This window comes from Thalassophryne amazonica, chromosome 15 (genome assembly GCF_902500255.1).
Source record: "Thalassophryne amazonica chromosome 15, fThaAma1.1, whole genome shotgun sequence".
In the NCBI taxonomy this organism is placed as follows: Eukaryota; Metazoa; Chordata; class Actinopteri; order Batrachoidiformes; family Batrachoididae; genus Thalassophryne; species Thalassophryne amazonica.
Window position 1 is genome coordinate 42,028,745 of NC_047117.1, and position 23,535 is coordinate 42,052,279.

The 23,535-nt window shown below is 43.8% G+C and overlaps 1 protein-coding gene across 1 annotated transcript in view; it reads left to right on the forward strand.

Moving 5' to 3' along the window:
- c3a.1 (complement component c3a, duplicate 1) overlaps positions 1-23,535 on the forward strand; it is a 259,058-nt gene that overhangs the window by 214,049 nt on the left and 21,474 nt on the right. The window contains exons 36-41 of the mRNA XM_034189134.1: positions 7,489-7,579; positions 7,684-7,773; positions 7,850-7,952; positions 8,315-8,404; positions 14,557-14,649; positions 15,124-15,207. Coding sequence (XP_034045025.1) covers positions 7,489-7,579; positions 7,684-7,773; positions 7,850-7,952; positions 8,315-8,404; positions 14,557-14,649; positions 15,124-15,207 — 551 coding nt within the window. The remainder of the gene's footprint in view (positions 1-7,488; positions 7,580-7,683; positions 7,774-7,849; positions 7,953-8,314; positions 8,405-14,556; positions 14,650-15,123; positions 15,208-23,535) is intronic.

Below are 23,535 nucleotides of genomic sequence, written 5' to 3' on the forward strand. Positions count from 1 at the left end.
TCCCTAGCCTGGGAACCGGGAGGAACCGAGGAACCTAAACATACCCGATGGCAGGTCTCACTCCGCTGAACCACTACCCCGGACGGCCAATCGATCCGGGGATTGTGTTTTAACATCCAGGGGAACCCGAGAATCACACGGGAGGTGGCAGGAGTCACAAAAAACTCGATCTCCTCCTGGTGGTTCCCTGACACCACCAGAGTTACTGGTGGTGTCTTATGTGTGATTAGAGGGAGTAGGGAGCCATCTAGTGCCCGCACCTGCACAGGTGAAGTAAGCGCCACCAGAGGGAGCCCTGCCTCCCTGGCCCATCTGCTGTCTAGCAGATTCCCTTCAGAGCCCGTGTCCACCAGTGCTGGGGCCTGCAGGGTTAAATCTTCATAAAGGATTGTAACTGGGAGTCGTGTGGCAATATGGGTATGTCCCACGTGAATGTCTTGGCCCACCCCTAGCCCGGTTTCTAGGGGCGGGCGTTGGTGTTTAACCGCTCGGGGCAGTCCCTCACTTGATGCTCTATTGAGCCACAAACAAAGCACGCTCCGCGGACCAGCCTCCTCTGTCTATCTGGTGGCCTAAATGTGGCCCTGCTCGTGTCCATAGCTTCATCAGCAGGGGGAGCTGTAACCACACGGAGCGTAGAGGCCGTGGAGCGTGGCGAGGGCGGAACTCGGTCGGAACCGGAAGGGAGAGGGACGGCGCGTGCCCGGCCACGCCCTTCGTCTCGTTCCCGACGGCGTTCTTCTAACCGATTGTCTAATCGTATAACGAGATCAATAAGCCCGTCTAAATCCCGCGGTTCGTCCTTGGCCACCAGGTGCTCCTTCAGGACCAACGACAGTCCATTTACGAAGGCGGCACGGAGGGCAGTGCTATTCCAGCCGGACCTCGCAGCCGCGATGCGGAAGTCAACTGCATAAGCAGCTGCGCTCCGGCGCCCCTGTCTCATTGACAGCAGCACGGCTGAAGCGGTCTGTCCTCTATTTGCGTGATCGAACACTGTTCTGAACTCCCTCACAAACCCATCATATGTCAGAAGGAGCCGTGAATTTTGCTCCCAGAGTGCTGTAGCCCAAGCGCGTGCCTCACCACGAAGCAGATTAATCACATAAGCTATCTTACTAGCATCAGTCGCATACATGACGGGACGTTGTGCGAAGACAAGCGAACACTGCATAAGAAAGTCCGCGCACGTCTCCACACAACCCCCGTACGGCTCTGGAGGGCTTATGTATGCTTCAGGGGAAGGTGGGAGGGGTCGTTGAACGACCTGTGGAACGTCACTGTTGCGCACAGGATCGACAGGAGGGGGAGCCGCAGCAGCGCCCTGAGGGCACGCTTCCACCTGCGTGGCGAGAGCCTCCACCCTGCAGTTAAGGAGGACGTTCTGCTTGGTCATTAGATCCAACCGAGCCGTAAAAGCAGTGAGGATTCGCTGCAACTCACCGATCATTCCTCCTGCAGACGCCTGTGCGCCCTGCTCTTCCATTGGCCGTTCAACAGCTGGTTGACGCCCCTTGGGGTCCATGACGTTGGCCGAGATATCCTGTTGTGAAAGTGTAGGAACACGGACCCACAACAGGGGGCGCAAATGAACGGACAATGGAGGAAGTCAAATAACAACACTTTACTGTTGTGAATAAGCACAACAAACACAGCAGGTTACAATAATAGACAAAGAAGTCAATTCACAAAATGTGTCACGTGGGCAGGCTCGAAGATAAGAGACGTCTGTCCAAAGCAGAACCGGAACCACACGATTTCCTCTGCCACCGAGCCCCGGGAATACTGGAGCCGCCAAGTCCCGAACTCCCAGGTGGCCACTGCCTCCGCTTGTCGGATCTGGTACTGCTGGCGAGGAACAAAAACAGTTAAATGTGGGTGCGTTTGCACCCAGCAACACGTATGGTGGGAAAACCACCTCCACCTCTCGTCGGAAGAAATGTCTGCTATCCAACGCACAAGGTAACAAAGTATTAATGTCAGAAAGACAACACAGTCGGCTGAGTACTTTACCTCCTTGGTAGAGCGATATCTCGGCAAAGAGGTGGAGATGTCGTCTTGCTGATATACCACTGCAGATCAGATGATTGGTGACAGCTGTCGTAGGTGATAAGTGACAGCTGTCACCCCGGCTGCTCCTGTGAGGCGGCAGCGCCCTCTGGTGCCTGGAGCCCGCACTCCAGGCAGGGCGCCCTCTGGTGGTGGTGGGCCAGCAGTACCTCCTCTTCAGCGGCCCACACAACACGGACACCGAGATGGAACACCTATCCAATGGCAGTTCATGTGCAATCTGAACACCATCCCACTGCAATTTACATATTCTGACGGCATCAAAACAGCATCTGAAATGATCTGATCACAGTTGATTGAGCCCTGAGATTGATTGGTTACAGCAAAGCCTGCTGGCATGCTGTACCATGCTTGTCCCCAGCAAGGGAGGGCAAACGAAATAACATGTTTGTGGCACTGTGCGTCTGTCAGAGGCTCAGTGCAGTGCCCCGCAACACAGTTGAACGGGATGTCACCGCTGTAATGCACGCATTATTACATGTTCACCTCCTAAGTCTGTAGCAGGTATGATGTGGAAATGTTTTTGCAGCCCATGGCACCATAAATAAACATTCAACTCACCTCCGGTACCTTGCTTTCCACAGCGCAGTGCAGACAGCTGGTGAAGTCCCTTTCACCTGGCTTTCAAAAAGAGAGAACAAAAAGTCCACTGGCTGCGTCTGAAGAATGTTGTGCACATGTGGGAAGTTGGTGCACTGCCAGCACAGTTCAACAGCAGTTACACAGTCCAGCCGGACAAATAAAATCTAACAATGCAAGTATATACTGATCAAACACTTAAAGGGATTTTTCACAAGATTGTACAACAGCAGGCGATCATTGACAGTTTCTAACATTTTGTGTGCTCTCTGGAGCTCTCTGGAGCACAGCTGACCACGCCTCTTTTCTTCCCGACTGCATCCAGATTATGACCATATTTGCTGTGCCGTATCTATGTCTGTAGCATGGCCCAAGCAGAGGGTCACCCCTTTGAGTCTGGTCTGCTTGAGGTTTCTTCCTCAGAGGGAGTTTTTCCTTACCACTGGTGCTCTGGGGGTTAGAAAGATTTGACCCTACTTGTGTGAAGTGCCTTGAGGCAACTCTGTTGTGATTTGGTGCTATATAGATGAAAAGAAATTGAAATGGAATTTAACTGAAATTGTCAGCGTGGTTATGCACATTATTGCTATGTGTGATGTGGGCTTTTCAGATATTACGAGGACTGCTTTCTGCATAATATAGTGAAGATTTGTTCCATCCTGTCTACAGCTGATGCTGAGACCTTGATTCCTGCATTTGTTTCTTCTAGATTAGACTACTGCAATGTTCTATTTTCTGGTTTGTCACACTCCAGCATAACGGGTCTCCAATTGCTTCAAAATGTTGCTGCCAGACTTTTGACAGGAAGCAGAAAGTTTGATCACATTACACTCATTTTGGCATCTCTGCACTGCCTTCTTCTCCCTGTAAGGTCAGATTTTAAGGTTCTGCTATTAACCTATAAAATTATTCATGGACTTGCACCTCCCTACTTAGCTGACCTAATTAAATCCTATGTACCGGCCCGGGCTCTGCATTCTCAGGACGCAGTGCTACTTTGTGTCCCTAGGCTGACTAAAAAGTCTGTAGGACACAGAGCCTTCTCTTATCATGCCCCTGTTTTGTGGAATAATCTTCCTGCGTCAAATAAAACAGTCAGATTCTGTAGAGACTTTCAAGTCCAGACTTAAGACCCACTTATTTCCCATTCGTATGGCTAGAATACTGGCCTGGTATGTTATTATGCTTCCTACCCATTCCAATTAATTTTATTGGTAAACAGAGCATCTTGCGGCCTCAACTTTATCTAAAGTCTGGGTCTTTTAGTGAAGCTTTTACACAGAGGTAGGACGCATTATGAAAGTCATATTTACATTCCTGACAACTTAATGTGACTTAATGCATCTGAATAGGTTTCTTAATAGTGCATGTTGGTGCATGATATTCTTGATTTTCGTGGAGCATGTTTTTGGCTGTCAAAAAATCTTCCACGAATGTCACACACCATCCTCATTTCGCCTCATGTCATGGAGGTTGCAACTGAGCGTGTTGATCCGTCTTGATTAGTGGTGATCCTTAATAGAGCGTGACAGTGTTCCTCTATGACATGCACAATTAAACCCTGCTGCACTGCATTCAGTTTCACGCCAAGTTGGCTAAAAGTTTCGTTCCAATGCTCCTCAGCACGTTCCTGCAGGTGTTCCACCTGCTGCATGTGCCTGATGTTTGGGAAAACGAGTGAGACGAGAGCCGCATGAAACCACACATCTGGCACTCTGTCTCATTATTCTTGACCATGCGTAATGGTTCCTGATAATGCTCATCAGCGCGCTCCTGCAGGTGTTCCTGCTGGTGCTGTGCCTGATTTTTGGGAAAACGAATGAGACGAGACCTGTGTGGAGCCACACATCTGGCTCTCTCCGTCTCCTCCTCCTCTCTGTGCCACTCCATGGCACAGAGGCCAACTAAGCATGCAATCACAAAGTTCTTCTGCTGTGGATTTTGAGGAGCAAACTGGAGCGACCTGAATTGTTCAGCAGCTGATGGATGAATATGGGTATGTATGTGTGTGTGTGTGTGTGTGTGTGTGTGTGTGTGTGTGTGTGTGTGTGTGTGTGTGTGTGTGTGTGTGTGGAGACAATTCGCCTCATTCACAACGTGACAGAACATAATGATGTTTTTTTTTTTTAAATTGGGGTTGCATAACAAAAGCTAATGCAACTATCTATACCCTTAAAACAAACAGACAAACAAAAAAACAGATGAGACTTCCATGTGTCTTCTGGCAAATTGCTTCACAGTGCTGAGTCTGGAGACAAACACGGCACCAGTGGGCCCTAGGGCCTATATTGGAGATAGTGCTTCTTTGTGCCATGCTACTAGTGCTACTTCACTCAATATTTATTGAGTGATGTAACAGACAAATTTTGCACTATGCCCAATTTCTCTCACTGTATCCACAGAACCTAGTAAGTTCTCCAGATTTGTCATCATTGTCTTGCTAATTTCTTCCATGACTCTCTTTCATACCATTGCTATGTCTTTGAGGTCAGCCTGTTCCAAACAAATTTAATGTACAGTATGATACCATTTCTATAGGTTAGGGGTTTTCAGTGATAATAAGTCACTTCAGAATGCTTTTTCTATTAATATTTTGACTGGTCTAAGAAAAGAAAAAAATGTAAATGTGATGATTTAGATGTTTTTTTACATCAATCAATCAATCAATTTTTTTTATATAGCGCCAAATCACAACAAACAGTTGCCCCAAGGCGCTTTATATTGTAAGGCAAGGCCATACAATAATTATGTAAAACCCCAACGGTCAAAACGACCCCCTGTGAGCAAGCACTTGGCTACAGTGGGAAGGAAAAACTCCCTTTTAACAGGAAGAAACCTCCAGCAGAACCAGGCTCAGGGAGGGGCAGTCTTCTGCTGGGACTGGTTGGGGCTGAGGGAGAGAACCAGGAAAAAGACATGCTGTGGAGGGCAGCAGAGATCGATCACTAATGATTAAATGCAGAGTGGTGCATACAGAGCAAAAAGAGAAAGAAACAGTGCATCATGGGAACCCCCCAGCAGTCTACGTCTATAGCAGCATAACTAAGGGATGGTTCAGGGTCACCTGATCCAGCCCTAACTATAAGCTTTAGCAAAAAGGAAAGTTTTAAGCCTAATCTTAAAAGTAGAGAGGGTGTCTGTCTCCCTGATCTGAATTGGGAGCTGGTTCCACAGGAGAGGAGCCTGAAAGCTGAAGGCTCTGCCTCCCATTCTACTCTTACAAACCCTAGGAACTACAAGTAAGCCTGCAGTCTGAGAGCGAAGCGCTCTATTGGGGTGATATGGTACTACGAGGTCCCTAAGATAAGATGGGACCTGATTATTCAAAACCTTATAAGTAAGAAGAAGAATTTTAAATTCTATTCTAGAATTAACAGGAAGCCAATGAAGAGAGGCCAATATGGGTGAGATATGCTCTCTCCTTCTAGTCCCCGTCAGTACTCTAGCTGCAGCATTTTGAATTAACTGAAGGCTTTTTAGGAAACTTTTAGGACAACCTGATAATAATGAATTACAATAGTCCAGCCTAGAGGAAATAAATGCATGAATTAGTTTTTCAGCATCACTCTGAGACAAGACCTTTCTGATTTTAGAGATATTGCGTAAATGCAAAAAAGCAGTCCTACATATTTGTTTAATATGCGCTTTGAATGACATATCCTGATCAAAAATGACTCCAAGATTTCTCACAGTATTACTAGAGGTCAGGGTAATGCCATCCAGAGTAAGGATCTGGTTAGACACCATGTTTCTAAGATTTGTGGGGCCAAGTACAATAACTTCAGTTTTATCTGAGTTTAAAAGCAGGAAATTAGAGGTCATCCATGTCTTTATGTCTGTAAGACAATCCTGCAGTTTAGCTAATTGGTGTGTGTCCTCTGGCTTCATGGATAGATAAAGCTGGGTATCATCTGCGTAACAATGAAAATTTAAGCAATACCGTCTAATAATACTGCCTAAGGGAAGCATGTATAAAGTGAATAAAATTGGTCCTAGCACAGAACCTTGTGGAACTCCATAATTAACTTTAGTCTGTGAAGAAGATTCCCCATTTACATGAACAAATTGCAATCTATTAGACAAATATGATTCAAACCACCGCAGCGCAGTGCCTTTAATACCTATGGCATGCTCTAATCTCTGTAATAAAATTTTATGGTCAACAGTATCAAAAGCAGCACTGAGGTCTAACAGAACAAGCACAGAGATGAGTCCACTGTCCGAGGCCATAAGAAGATCATTTGTAACCTTCACTAATGCTGTTTCTGTACTATGATGAATTCTAAAACCTGACTGAAACTCTTCAAATAGACCATTCCTCTGCAGATGATCAGTTAGCTGTTTTACAACTACCCTTTCAAGAATTTTTGAGAGAAAAGGAAGGTTGGAGATTGGCCTATAATTAGCTAAGATAGCTGGGTCAAGTGATGACTTTTTAAGTAATGGTTTAATTACTGCCACCTTAAAAGCCTGTGGTACATAGCCAACTAACAAAGATAGATTGATCATATTTAAGATCGAAGCATTAAATAATGGTAGGGCTTCCTTGAGCAGCCTGGTAGGAATGGGGTCTAATAAACATGTTGATGGTTTGGATGAAGTAACTAATGAAAATAACTCAGACAGAACAATCGGAGAGAAAGAGTCTAACCAATGGATACTTGTACTGGCTTTTGTTGCAGAGTATTTACTTTGGGGCCTATATTTTCACTGTCTAAATGTAATGCAGTTATTGAGAGGTGACACCATTTTGAATAATTTCTGACTTGATTATGCCTATGGTATTGAAAAGGGGTGTACCCACTTCTGTTATGTATTTTATGTCAATTCTGTGTGCAGGTACAAGGATAAGGAGCGAGATGCAACCATGTCAATTTTGGATATTGGCTTGCTAACTGGATTCACTGTTAATACAAATGACCTGGACTTAGTAAGTGCATAACATGCACATAGCCTCATCGAGTTCAAAGATCAGTAAACAAGACGTGTTTGGTGGTTATAAGCTGTTCTGACTCTGTGCACCTGTGTGTGTAGTTGTCCAAAGGACGGAGCCGCACCATCGCAAGATATGAGATGAACACAGCCCTGTCAGAAAGGGGCTCACTCATCATCTACTTGGAAAAAGTAAGACAAGAGTCTGTCCTTCAGCTATCTGTTTGTCCATCTGTATATTTTATGTTTGCTCCTCACTTGTCCAAAGGTTTCTCACAAGCGGACAGAGGAAATCGCGTTTAGGATCCACCAGAAGCTGAAAGTGGGGGTCTTACAACCAGCTGCTGTGTCTGTTTATGAATACTATGACAGTGAGTCTCTCTCTCTCTCTCTCTCCCACACACACACACACACACACACACACACACACACACACACACACACACACACACACACACACACACACACACACACACACACCATTGGGGGAGACACAATGAATTTGATGGACCACACTGTGTTAAAGGACCACAATGAAGTTGCCTGCTGACACTTCTTTGTTTCATTCACTTATGTTATCACACATATAACAGCAACAACTACTTCAGTCTGCAGAACAAATGAATCACTCAGTGACAAGCATCTGATAATTTTATGTGCATTCTACGATGTATTATGCAGCATTTAATCAATAAAAAGATGTCACAAACATGTTTTTTTTTTCTCATTACAGAGACACACTGTGTGAAATTCTACCATCCAGAAAGGCAGCATGGAAAGCTTATGAGACTGTGCAGAGGGACTGAATGCACATGTGCTGAAGGTAAACTGTAAAATCAAATTGATCTCCCCCATCAAGCTGAGCTCCCCGTCATCTAACAACAATATTCTGTTTTCAAGACAACGTGTACATGCAAGTCTACTTTTTAAAACTGAAAAGACACTATTACTGTATTTTTATATAAAGACAAAACTTAGGGCCCCCCTTCACACAAAGTGTGAATAAGGACAACTCAGGGCGACTGACAGCGAAACAGTTCATATGAGCGAACCTCGAAACATCGCGCCGACATGCAGAAGTACACGATCCTGGTGCCACGGTTCATGCACGCGACAGTGCAGCAGCTGCTCACACTGTGTTCCATGGAATGAGGTGTTCCATGGTATGAGATGCACCACATCACACCGCTGCTGAGGAATAAATAAAAAATAAAAGTCAGCAGGTACGTGTGGAACCACACCGTGCTGCTGCTGTAAAAAAAAAAAAAAAAAAAAAAATACATGCCATCCACAGGATTTGTACCTGCACTTTACTGATTGCCAGCCCAAAACTTTACCACTGAGCTACCATCGCTGGCCTATAAATAGTGCGGGAAAATGCCTGAAATCAACACAGAGATCGACATATTAAAAAAAATAAAACCACACACCATAAAAACACAGCATCTCATTGAATCCCTCTTATCAGGTATGATCTGTCTGTTCCTCTTCAGATGAGCGATATATGTTTTTATGTATGTCCATGTGATGACAGCAAGCAGACACACGCGTATCAGTGGGCAGTTGTTAGTCCATGTCCCTCCAAACACAGTACATGTTGTGCAGCTGTGACATCCAGATCCACACATCCCCACAGCTGCTCTTATCAGCGGCCACACCTCCTGTCATTTTAATGCACACACCAACTCACTGTGTCTGTTTGCAAAGTCATACTCATGGAGCACTTAGACAAATTTCACATCCAGCCCAACAGTGATTGTCTGCAGACTGTTGTCATGTTAATAGTACGACTGGCCACACGTTTTCTAAGTGCCATGCGAGCGGTGTTAGATGTTCGTGCGTGTCACCTGGAATTTGGCCGACACTTGCCGTTAGAGGGTTCAATGGGTTCGCACAGCACACACCCTGTTTTTAAGCTGCTGGTGTGCACAAGTAGTTGTAGCAACAGGTGTACGAGGCGTTGGTTGCAGCTACGATTTTACATGTTTTGCATATGATTCCTGCTTCATGCGCACTTAATGCGCAATTTGACCAAATTCACACTATGTGTGAAGGGGCCCTTATGTGGGTTTACTTCGGTAGTGGAGCTCATCTCAACAGGTGACCAGGTCCCGTCGAGATGAGCTCCAGCTGCAACTGCGCATGCGCACCTTACCCATCATGTTGAAATCACCCACTGAAGAAAAGTATAAAACCCACGTAAGTTTTGTCTTTACATAAAAATACAATAATGTCTTTTCAATTTAAAAAAGTAAAGACTTGCATGTACCCATGCTCTAAAGCAGAATATTGTTAGATGATGGGGAGCTCATTGTGATGAGAAGATGCGCATGTGCAGTTGTGAGGTAAAGAGAGGTAGATAAACTGAACGGGGGGGAGGTGTTATGGTCTGGGGTAGAGAGAACGCATGCGCAGTGGAGAGCTTCTCGACGGGTAGATAATTTCATCGGGACACGGGCTGTAGCCATTTTGATGCCCTAGGCAAGATTATGGTTTGGCGCACCCCCAAACATTAGTGGACAACAGCCGTATGACAGAACTTGAAGGTTTAATTGTTGATCAAACACATCAACACAGTGTCAAATCACAACAAACCTGCCTCAAGGTGCTTCACACAAGTAAGGTCTATCCTTACCAACCCCAAAAGCAAGCACACAGGCGACAGTGGTAAGGAAAAACTCCCTCAGATAATATTGAGGAAGAAACCTCAAGCAGACCAGACTCAAAGGGATGAACCACTGCTTGAGCCATGCTAACAATTACAAGGTTTTTGCAAAGTTTTACAAAGCAGAAGAAACAGAAAACACAAAATAGAAACAGCACAACAGAACAAAAGAAGATGCATTTGATGAGAAGTCCAAGCAAGAAGTCCAGCATCTTGTGGTCTGTAGATGTTAATCCTGTGCAAGTACACAATAAAATAACAATCAAAAATAATTAAATGAAATAACAAATTAAAGAAGAGTTCCTGTTCAGATTTTGTGCAAATATTTAAAAAGTCCTGACAACCCCCACAATATGAATAATAAATCTGTTCAAACAATACAGAACAGTGCAATATAATATAAAAAAATGGAATACTAAAGTTGCAGTGCTGATTTAACTCAAAATCAGTCCTAGTGACAGCAAATATTTTTTTCAACAACACAAAAGGAAATGGTGCTATAGGCAATGAATACTTTGTTTTGTACTGTCTTTGGTAACAATGGACCTTGTAAACAATGGGCTTTCTAAAGCAGAGTGTGCAAACAAAACAATATAAAACTATAATGTAACAGTAAAATCTTACTCAAATCTGGTCTACCTCAACTGTCTGCCTATGTGCCTTATGACAATAGTGCGGGGATTCGTCATTGCGCCGTGCCGCTCTGCTATGAGTACGTCATCACGCGAAATCTCTCTATTTGAGTAGCGTTTACACTGTCTATATTATAAAAGTCAAGGGGCTTCTGTGTGCATGTGTGCATACGTGTGTATGTGGAAGGTTGGGTAGGATTATTTGAAATATAATCCAAAAATAATCAGATTACAAATAATCCAAATGTATGTACATACATACATACATGCAGTGGTGGGCACACTTCCAATAATCCGATAACAGATAATTATCGAAGATAATGTTTTCTTTATCGGATTATCTTTTTAGATAACTTTAAAAGCCATTATCAGACGAATTATCTTCCGATTAATCTTTGTCCGATAACTTTTAGATAAACAAAATAAACAAAGCTGAACAGCAAAAAGCAATTTTTAAAATTAGTTTAGGACCCACCTGTTAAAGTTTTGTAACAGATGCACAGCTATAACAGAGGAGAACTGCTTGTATAAAAAGCATCTCAATTCTCTGCAGGCAAAGGAGAACCAGCCCCAAAAGAAAAAAAAAAACATTTCCTTTAACACCATACCAATATGCTGGTGATATCACCTAAGTCATCCAGAGGCATACATTTTTAACTTATGGTTCAAATTTTAACCAAACTAATTTCAGACAAGTTATTTAAAATTACTGTCATGTCTGAAGTTTTATTAAGTGAAAATATCAGATATATGTTTTAGTTTTAAAGTAATGTGCTAATTATTAAGGTTTTGTGAGCACGTCTTGTGACCCGCAGTGCATTTTGGGTAGGATGATGTAATCTCAGTACATCACGACAGGACAAATGCATTTCAGGCACTCTGTTCAGGCTCCACGGACAACAGCATTAAACTCTAGTGCCTAAAACTCTCTTGAATATATTCTCTGCCTTTATAGACGTTGGTTTTATTTGCGTTTGTTAAATTCCACGCATTTTAAATGTAGCAGACAAGGCCTCTACTGCCATCTACTGGCCAGTAGTGTTCATGGCAGTATTCGCCCTAAGCGGTGTTAGCAGTGTTCTATTTATTTTGACCCCGGTTATGTCAGATTATTATAATTTGTAATGAAAGCCGCTTCATTTGTGCGGCTCTTTCGGCGCCATGTTTGTTTTTTCAGCGTCAGCAGTAAGCTCCTCCGAGACTCAGCCAGTGTTTAGCAGAGGCACTTTTACCCAGAATCCTTTGCGATCTGTCTGTTTGTTACAAAACCTCAGAATTAGTGCATTATTCAACATTAAAAGGTATATGTTATATTTTAACTTTGTACAAATGACATAATTGACATTAATGGAGTTATTCTATTGGTATTAATGTTTTTTATAAATCAAAACCATAAGTCAGCATGACTTTATTTTTCAAGACCTACGCCTGACCGGAGTGTTGTAGTTGATAGAGAGCTGGCTTTATGGCTGCTTTTGGGGTGCTTCTATGCTGGGAGTGCTGTAATAAACAAGAGCTTCCAGCAGGGGCAGAATGTTGAAAGAAAAGTGTGGTCTCATTGTTTGGGGTCTGTTGTTATTTTTAATATTATTATAAGCTATTTAATTTGTTTTACTAGTAGTCGTAGATGTGTCAGAGGTAATATTGGAATTTATCGGTTATCTGTAACTTCCGATACATTTTTGGGTGGTTTATTGTTTTATCTTTATCGAAGATAACTTTTCAGTTATCTGATTATCTGTTATTGAAGTTAATTTTTTGGTTATCTGTGCCCACCACTGCATACATGTAATCCACATGTATTCTTTCAAAGTAATCCTACCCAACCTTGTGTATGTGTGTATAGCTTTGATCATGCAAAAACCGGGGAGAGCTGACATTTGCCGTTTGGTATGCTTATGTATTTTGGGTCAAGCGTGAATGCTGTGAAATGGAAAGTTGATATTTTTGGAGAAATTAGCAATTTTAGCTAACCAATAAATAATGGATGTTGTACTGCAGTGCTCCATGGGAGTTTGGGTTATTGGAGTTTTACGTGTTAGTTTAATAGTGTTGTTAGTTATATATGGTGTTTTAGCAGTACATTTGGTTTAGTCACTTTAGTTAAGTTATGTTCCCGTTATCATGACCGAGTTCAATTATTTTTGGAAAAATAGCAATTTTAGCTAACCAGTATACAGTGGACATTGTGCTGCAATGCACCATGGGAGTTTGGGATTTCATGTTACGTTCATGTTATGTTATGTTTCATGGGGTTCATGTTACGTTAACAGTGTTGTTAGTATTAGTGACTTATTGTGTTTTTGTTGTTCAGTTGGTTTAGTCAGTTTAGATAAGTGTCATGTTGCCATTGCCATTAGATAAGATTCATGTTGTCACCATGAGTGAAATGTGCAGTGTTTTTAATGTCTGCTGCCACCATCTCTGTTTGTCAAAATAATAGCACCTGCGTACAGCAGAATGCAGAAAAGACAAAAAGCTGTACGTGCATGCAATTTTAATCACGCGCAAACTGGGGAGAGCTGACATTTGTCATTTGGGCCAAGTATGAATGGCACCAAAACCGAGCATTGATAGCACAAATATTTTTACAACTCCAATTCCAATTAAGTTGGGACGTTGTGTAAAATGTAAATAAAAACAGAATACAATGATTTGCAAATCCTCTTCAACCTATATTCAATTGAATACACCACAAAGGCAAGATATTTAATGCAAAAACAAAAAGTTCACCGCTCTTCTGTATAGCACAAACAAATCTGGTGCAACCAAGTAGGACTAATTAGTAAAAAAAGAAAAATAACTGGTGCAACACAGGAATAAGTGCCAGAAAATTTAATAAGGTGCTGAAAGATATGATATTTAATGTTCAAACTGACAAACTTTATTGTTTTTGTGCAAATATTTGCTCATTTTGAAATGGATGCCTGCAACACATTTCAAAAAAGCTGGGACAGTGGTATGTTTACCACTGTGTTACTTCACCTTTCCTTCTAACAACACTCAATAAGTGTTTGGGACCTGAGGACACTAATTGCTGAAGCTTTGTAGATGGAATTCTTTCCCATTTTTGCTATTTTGCGCTTCATAATGCGCCACACATTTTCAATGGGCGACAGGTCTGGACTTCAGGCAGGCCAGTCTAGTACCTGCACTCCTTTACTATGAAGCCATGGTGTTGTAACACATTCAGAATTTGTCTTGGCTTTGTCTTGCTGAAATAAGTAGGGATGTCTCTGAAAGAGACGTTGCTTGGATGGCAGCATGTGTTTCTCCAAACCCTGGATGTACCTTTCAGCATTGATGGTGCATTCACGGATGTGTAAGTTGTCCATGCCATGGGCACTAACATACCCCCATACCATCACAGATGCTGGCTTTTGAACTTTGCGCTGGTAACAATATGGATGGTGTTTTTCCTCTTTTGTCAGGAGGACACGACGTCTATGATTTCCAAAAACAATTTGAAATGTGGACTGGCAAAAGGTCGCTCTGTCTTACTGAATTGATGTGTTTGTCTTCATGCATACTCTTTTTCTATTGAGACTTCATGAAACAGATGTAAAGCAAAGCACTGTAAACAGTACCATAAAATCTATCCTAAAAGCACTGGAAGAACATTTCATGCCCATGTTGTATGTTGTATGTGTCCATGTCCTGTCCATGTTGTGTTTGCAGAGAACTGCAGCTTGCAGAAGAAGGGCAAAATTAACAACAATGAACGCATTACAAAAGCTTGTGAAACCACAGCAACCACCAAAATAGATTTTGGTAAGTGTGAAACTGTGTGTGAAGCAAGCAAGCAAACACATACAAGGTCTATTAGAAAAGTATCTGACCTTATAATTTTTTTCAAAAACCATATGGATTTGAATCACGTGTGATTGTGTCAGACAAGCTTGAACCCTCGTGCACATGCGTGAGTTTTTCCATGGTTTCCATCTGCCAGTCTCTAACAGTTTCTGAAACATTCTGATGGAAAAAAAGCCCAAATCATTCCGCCATTTCCTGACAATGAAAATCCACCGAGGGGGTGGACCACTCCTCACTCAAAGCCTGCTCACAGGCGAATGACGCAACCGACAGGCGTGGAAAAACTCACGCATGTGCACGAGGGTTCACGCTTGTCTGACACAATCACACGTGATTCAAATCCATATGGTTTTTGAAAAAAATAATAAAGTCGGATACTTTCCTAATAGACCTCGTAAGTGAACTAAATAAATCTGATTTATCTGTCCTCAGTGTACAAAGTGGAACTGGAACATTTTAAACCTGAAATGTCCACTGACTTTTACACAATGAGGATCCTGAACGTCATCAAAGAAGGTGAGTATTTTTTCTCCTTAATTGTGGCTGTTTGTCCCTCAAAACATCTAAGTAGAGAACGCTCAGCATCCTCTTACTTTGATTTTCCTTTAGTGTACAGGGCAGTGTGGTGGTTTCTCTTGAATTTCAATTCTTTGCTTTTAAGTTATTTTTTTTTATGTTTGAGCCTCCGAAGACAGGCACAGCAGACATTTCTGTGCCTTTCTTCATGTCCCCTTGGTGATCTGCATTTTCTGTTCCCCCGATCCTGGTTTATTGTTGTTATCACACAACTCCTCCCATCTTGAAGAACAGTGAGCTGGTGTCCCTGAGTTTACTTTTGATTTGTGAACACTCACTGCCTTTTTGCTCTTTTTCATGTTTCAAGGTCCATCTCTCAATTATCCAAGTTTCTTTTTGTGCGATCTTTGCTGGTGTTTTTTTTTGTTGTTTCTTGGTTGCTTTATGAGCTCACATTTCCTGAGTTAAATTTTGAGAGCCCTCATGCTTCCATATTGCCACCACTGATGGGCATGTGCCCATGATAAGGTGTTGTATTAGCAAATTGTCATTGTCATTCTAATGTGTTCTCACAATTCAGAGTTTCTGTTATTATTATAGTTATTATTCTGATGAGGTTGTGTGTCCTGCGTAGGGGTGCTTAGGCCATTCTACCAAAAAGGTTTACAATACAGAACACAACACAACAAATGATGGGAGTTCATGCAGGCGTCCAGTCCACCATGGGCGGGGGGGGGGGAGTCATCGAGCCACTCAGTGGATCTGTTCCTGCAGCAGTCTGTTCTGCCTTTGTTACAGAAATCATGTAATCCAGCCACATCTCATACAGAGAGAGAGACAAAAAACAATCAGTCGGCCAGAAAAAGTACCCTTAAGGAATAATTCATCAGTATTAGGCGACAGGAAAGCAGAAGAAATATTAAAGTGATAGCCAGCCACTAGCTCTGAGCTTGTTAACAGTCCCAGGCTTTAGATAAACTGCTCTGTTTACTAATAAAATGAACTTAAAAGGGTAGGAAGCATAGTAACATACTATGCCAGCCATACAAATGGGAGAATAAATGCATCTTAAGTCTGGACTTCAAAGTCTCTACAGACTCTGTTTTATCAAGGCAAGGAGATCATTCCACAAAACAGGTGCACGATAAGAGAAAGCTCTGTGGCCTGCAGATTTTTTATTCACCCTAGGGACACAAAGTAGCCCTGCACCCTGAGAACGCAGAGCCTGGGCAGGTACGTAGGGCTTGTCTAGGTCAGCTAAGTAGGGAGGTGCTAGTCCATGAATAATTTTCCAAGTTAAAAGTAGAACTTTAAAATCTGATCTCACAGAGACAGGAAGCCAGTGAAAAGATGCCAAAATGGGTGATTTGTGGTCAAATTTTCTGTTTCCTGTCAAGAGTCTGGCAGCAGAATTTTGAACCAATTGGAGAACCCAAATGCTGGACCACGGTAAACCAGAAAGTATAACATTGTAGTAGTCCAATCTAGAAGAAACAAATGCATGGATCAGGGTCTCTGCATCAGCCATAGACAGGATGAGATGGATGTTCACGGGTGGAAGAAGACAGTCCTCGTAATATCTCTCATGTGGAAGTCGAAGGACAACGTAGGATCAAAACTCACCCCAAGTTTCCTCACTTTATCAGTGTGATGTATGACACATGAGCCTAGGCTGAGCGTAAGCTGGTTGGTTGATGCCGATGTAATGTGAAGTTGCCTCCGGAAGGGCGTCCGGTGTAAAATTGTTACTTGAGTTACTCTTTTATAAAAACTAATAGATGTAAGAAAAATTTACTTAAAAATTCCTCTTGAAAAATTTACTTGGAATTTCTGAGTGAAAAACCTTTCCTAGGTTTTTTTGTTTTGATGAATGATCATTAAAGCTGAACCAGCGTCGGATTTCACAATGTGTACAATGGGACACCTTAGATGTGAGAACAGGGAATCAAACAGTTTTAGATTGAAACAGAAAAAGAAACATCCTGAATCAAACTGTTGGAGCTTCATGAGGCTATTTAATGAACAACTGTTAAAGCCAAACCAGCATTTTCTGAGTGAACGCTGGTAAATGCACATACACCTGCATTTGTGATAAAACAATGACAATCACTGCAGTAAATTTCTTTGGTATGAAAAGTAATGTGCATTTTTCCTGCATGTCTTGCTAAGCAGGAGGAACAACCTACACTAACCTGTGCAGTGTGGCAAGACGTGATTTTTGTTGCTGTCATTTAAAAAACAAAACTTTGCACAAAGCAACTCAACTTCGCTGTGGTGATCTGACACACATGCCAGCAGCTCTGAAAATAACTGCAAAAATAAAGGACAGTCATCATATACCCATCCTTCACTGATTTTGCTACAAAAAGGATTTTGCTCTTAGGGTGCAAAACCTTGGAATGTTCTGCTGTTGTAAACGATTTCTTTCAGCCAACTTCCATTCAACATGGAGGTCTCAGGGCGCAATTTGATGACATCCGTGGATACCCTCTATATTGAGAAAAGTTTTTTTTATTTTTGCTAATTATATATATATATATATATATATATATATATATATATATATATATATATATATATATATATATATATATATATATATATATATATATATAAATCACATGTACAGAAAATTCACAGGCTTTGCCATGAAGCTCAAAACTGAGCTCAGATGCATCCTGTTTCCACTGATCATCCTTGAGATGTTTCTACAGCACATTTGGAGTCCACCTGGGGTAAATTCAATTGATTGGACAGGATTTGGAAAGGCACACACCTGTCATTTAAGGTCCCACAGTTAACAGTGCATGTCAGAGCACAAACCAAGCATGAAGTCAAAGGAACTGTCTGTCAACAGGATTGTCTCGAGGCACAAATCTGGGGAAGGGTACAAAAACATTTCTGCTTCTTTGAAGGTCCTGATAGGCACAGTGACCTCTATCATCCATAAACGTTCTCCTGTCTCTGAGGAGAGAGGAGAACCTTCCAGAAGGACAACTATCTCTGCAGAAATCCACCAATCAGGCTTGTATGGTAGAGTGCCCAGACAGAAACCACTCCTTAGTAAAAGGCACATGGCAGCTCGGCTGAAGTTAGCCAAAAGGCACTAGAAGGATTCTCAGACCATGAGAAACAAAATTATTTGGTCTGATGAGACGAAGATTGAACTCTTTAGTGTGAATGCCGGTGTCATGCTTGGAGAAAACCAGGCACCATCCCTACAGTGAAGCATGGTGGTGGCAGAAAAAACATGCAAAAAAAAAAAAAAAAACCCTGATATTTCCTCACTCCAGTGAAAAATCGCATCAAATCGCATCAAAAACTTGTCCAGCTTTTCATCCTAACTTCATCCTCTTCCTAACAGTTCTTCAAGCCTCTAGACGGCTTACAGCATCGTGGATTTGTTTTTTGGTTTGAAGGATTATACCCCAGTCCCACATAGCCAGAATGAGGCCGAATGGCGTCAGACTGACGATTTAGCCCACATCCAAAAAGTATTCAGTTGCAGTTCGAGAACATTCTGAGAGCCATCTGTGAGTGTCTATACAGTTGGTCCCAATCTGCCATCAGCCCTGAGTGTGTTGCACTTGTTCAAAACCCTCTAGGTGCTGTTGAGATGGGACACCTATCCAACGGTGGTCCATGTGCGGTCTGAGCACCATCTGACCTCAATTTACATATTCTGATGGTGGAAAAACATGATCCGGAATGATTTGAGTGCATACGAGGGAACCACGAGATGGCTCTGGCATGGCAAGCCTGCCGGTATGACCTGCACGGGCCACGTATAATAATGTCCACCTCCAGTGCACCCCCCCCCGGAGCACAAAGAGACTGTTGATATGTATATGGTGCACATGTGCAGTTAATATAAACAGCAGCTATCAAACTGAAAGCACCATGCGCTACTCTGTGCATGCCGCCTCAAATCTGAAAAGGCTGTTATATCCACAATAGACCTTACAGTACAGATTCTTTATTCTTTATTTATTTGACAGGGACAATGGGCCTCATGTATCAACGTTGCGCACTTTTGGCGTAAATTTACGGTGTAAACTGGAAGTACACCAAAGTTGCCGTGACATGTATCAAGCAGTGCGCACCTGCTCATTTCCAGCGTACGCCTGAAGTGACCTTGATAAATGCGGCGGGTGAAAACAAGTATAATTATAAAAAACACGCCCATAAATATTCAGACTCCGCTTCAGACACACCCTCATTTTACGACATGGAAGCCAGGAAGACGGCAAAGAAAAAGAACTTCACCAATCACGACGCGTGCCAATAGAGCGTCAAAAGTGCAAATGATCTTCTTATGGCTTCGGACAGTGGACTTATCTCTGTGCTTGTTCTGTTGGACCTCAGTGCTGCTTTTGATACTGTTGACCATAAAATTTTATTACAGAGATTAGAGCATGTCATAGGTATTAAAGGCACTGCGCTGCGGTGGTTTGAATCATATTTGTCTAATAGATTACAGTTTGTTCATGTAAATGGGGAATCTTCTTCACAGACTAAAGTTAATTATGGAGTTCCACAAGGTTCTGTGCTAGGACCAATTTTATTCACTTTATACATGCTTCCCTTAGGCAGTATTATTAGACGGTATTGCTTAAATTTTCATTGTTACGCAGATGATACCCAGCTTTATCTATCCATGAAGCCAGAGGATACACACCAATTAGCTAAACTGCAGGATTGTCTTACAGACATAAAGACATGGATGACCTCTAATTTCCTGCTTTTAAACTCAGATAAAACTGAAGTTATTGTACTTGGCCCCACAAATCTTAGAAGCATGGTGTCTAACCAGATCGTTACTCTGGATGGCATTTCCCTGATCTCTAGTAATACTGTGAGAAATCTTGGAGTCATTTTTGATCAGGATATGTCATTCAAAGCGCATATTAAACAAATATGTAGGACTGCCTTTTTGCATTTACGCAATATCTCTAAAATCAGAACGGTCTTGTCTCAGAGTGATGCTGAAAAACTAATTCATGCATTTATTTCCTCTAGGCTGGACTATTGTAATTCATTATTATCAGGTTGTCCTAAAAGTTCCCTAAAAAGCCTTCAGTTGGTTCAGAATGCTGCAGCTAGAGTACTGACGGGGACTAGCAGGAGAGAGCATATCTCACCCATGTTGGCCTCTCTTCATTGGCTTCCTGTTAATTCTAGAATAGAATTTAAAATTCTTCTTCTTACTTATAAGGTTTTGAATAATCAGGTCCCATCTTATCTTAGGGACCTCGTAGTACCATATTACCCCATTAGAGCGCTTCGCTCTCAGACTGCGGGCTTACTTGTAGTTCCTAGGGTTTGTAAGAGTAGAATGGGAGGCAGAGCCTTCAGCTTTCAGGCTCCTCTCCTGTGGAACCAGCTCCCAATTCAGATCAGGGAGACAGATACCCTCTCTACTTTTAAGATTAGGCTTAAAACTTTCCTTTTCGCTAAGGCTTATAGTTAGGGCTGGATCGGGTGACCCTGGACCATCCCTTGGTTATGCTGCTTTAGACGTAGATTGTGGGGGGGTTCCCATGATGCACTGTTTCTTTCTCTTTTTGCTCCGTATGCATCACTCTGCATTTAATCATTAGTGATCGATCTCTGCCCCCCTTCACGGCATGTCTTTTTCCTGGTTTTTTCCCTCAGCCCCAACCAGTCTCAGCAGAAGACTGCCCCTCCCTGAGCCTGGTTCTGCTGGAGGTTTCTTCCTGTTAAAAGGGAGTTTTTCCTTCCCACTGTTGCCAAGTGCTTGCTCATAGGGGGTCGTTTTGACCGTTGGGGTTTTTCATAATTATTGTATGGCCTTGCCTTACAATATGGAGCGCCTTGGGGCAACTGTTTGTTGTGATTTGGCGCTATATAAGAAAAAAGTTGATTGATTGATTGAAAAGCAGCCGTCGTATCAATTGTTTTGTAGTATAATCAAAAAAAGTGTTACAGTGGTCCCTCGTTTATCGCGGGAGTTACGTTCTAAAAATAGTCCGTAATACGCGAAACCGCAACGTAGTCAGCGTTATTTTTTACAATTATCATAGACGTTTTAAAGCTGTAAAACCCGTGTAAAACCACTTTATACACTTTCTCAATCAGGCATGAACATTTTCTCACTTTTCTCTCGTGTGTAAACACTCTCAAAGTTCAAACCTTAGTAGAAAAATAAGACCAAACTGTTTTCAGGCCCAAACATTTGTTTGAGAAATAAAAATAGAAAGTTTTCCTATAAATAATTATGATGGCTTTTAGAACTAATGAATTTAATTTTAACGATCAACGTACAAGGTGTTGGGAAAGTGTAAGGACACGGACCCACAATAGGGGGCGCAAATGAACGGACAATGGAATAGGTCAAATAACAACACTTTACTGTTGCGAACGTGCACAACAAACACAACAGATTACACAATAGATCAGAGGTCAAATTACAAGGTGTCGTGTGGGCAGGCTCGAAGATAGGAGATGCCTGTCCAAAGCAGAACCGGAACCACCCGATTTCCTCCGCCACCAGACCCCGGGAATACTGGAGCCGCCAAGTCCCGAACTCCCAGGTGGCCACTGCCTCCGCGTGTCAGACCTGGTACTGCTGGCGAGGAACAAAAACACAATTAAACGTGGGTGCGTCTGCACCCAGCAATCTGCACGGCAGGGAAGCTACCTCCACCTCTCGTTGGAGAAAAAGTCTGTTATCACTCACAAAAATCACAAAAAGGGCTTTCTATCAAGCAGTCAGGCTGAGGATATTACCTTTCAGGTAGAACGATATCTCGGCAAAGAGGTGGAGATGACGTCTTGCTGATATACCGATGCAGATCAGATGAGTGGTGACAGCTGTCACAGGTGATGAGTGTCAGCTGTCACCCCGGCTGCTCCTGTGAGGCGGCAGCGCCCTCTGGTGCCTGGAGCCCGCACTCCAGGCAGGGTTGCCCTCTGGTGGTGGTGGGCCAGCAGTACCTCCTCTTCAGCGGCCCACACAACAGGACCCCCCCCTCAACGGGCGCCTCCTGGCGCCCGACCAGGCTTGTCCGGGTGGCGGCGGTAGAAATCGGCCAGGAGGGCCGGGTCCAGAATGAAGCTCCTCTTCACCCAGGAGTGTTCTTCAGGTCCGTACCCCTCCCAGTCCACCAAATACTGGAAGCCCCGGCCCATCCTACGGACATCCAAAAGCCGGCGCACAGTCCAAGCCGGCTCGCCATCGATGATCCGGGCAGGAGGCGGTGCCGGACCCGGAGTACAGAGGGTTGAGGTGTGATGTGGTTTGATTCGGGACACGTGAAATACAGGATGGATCCGCAGTGAGGCCGGCAGCTGAAGCCTCACTGCGGCTGGACTGATGACCTTCTGGATTTTGAAGGGACCGATGTAACGGTCCTGTAACTTGGGGGAGTCCACTTTGAGGGGGATGTCCTTTGTCGACAACCACACCTCCTGCCCTGGCCGATACGCAGGGGCCGGGGTCTGCCGACGGTCTGCATGGGCCTTTGACCTCATCCGGGCCCTCAGCAAGGCAGAACGGGCGGCACGCCACACCCGACGGCACTTCCGTAGGTGGGCCTGGACCGAGGGCACACCGACCTCTCCCTCAACCACTGGAAACAAAGGCGGTTGGTACCCCAGACATACCTCGAAAGGGGAGAGGCCGGTGGCTGACGACACCTGGCTGTTATGGGCATACTCGATCCAGGCCAGATGGGTACTCCAGGCCGCCGGGTGCGCGGCTGTCACGCAACGCAGGGCCTGCTCCATCTCCTGATTGGCCCGTTCTGCTTGCCTGTTGGTCTGGGGATGGTACCCGGATGAGAGACTCACCGTGGCCCCCAGTTCCCGGCAGAAGCTCCTCCAGACGTGCGAGGAGAACTGGGGACCGCGATCTGAGACAATGTCTGTTGGGATCCCATGCAGCTGGACGACATGGTGAACCAGGAGGTCCGCTGTCTCCTGGGCCGTCGGGAGCTTCGGGAGGGCCACGAAGTGGGCCGCCTTGGAGAATCGGTCCACTATCGTGAAGATGGTGGTGTTGCCCTGGGACGGCGGGAGACCCGTGACAAAATCCAGGCCGATGTGGGACCAGGGGCGATGGGGCACGGGCAGCGGCTGGAGCAGACCCGAAGCCCTACGATGGTCAGCCTTGCCCCTGGCGCAGGTGGTGCAGGCCTGGATATAATCCCAGACGGCGGCCTCTAGGGACGCCCACCAGAAGCGCTGCCAGACAACTGCCACGGTTCTTCGCACCCCTGGATGACAGGAGAGCTTAGAGCCGTGACAGAAGTCCAGGACTGCAGCCCTAGCTTCTGGTGGGACGTAAAGTCTGTTCTTCGGCCCAGT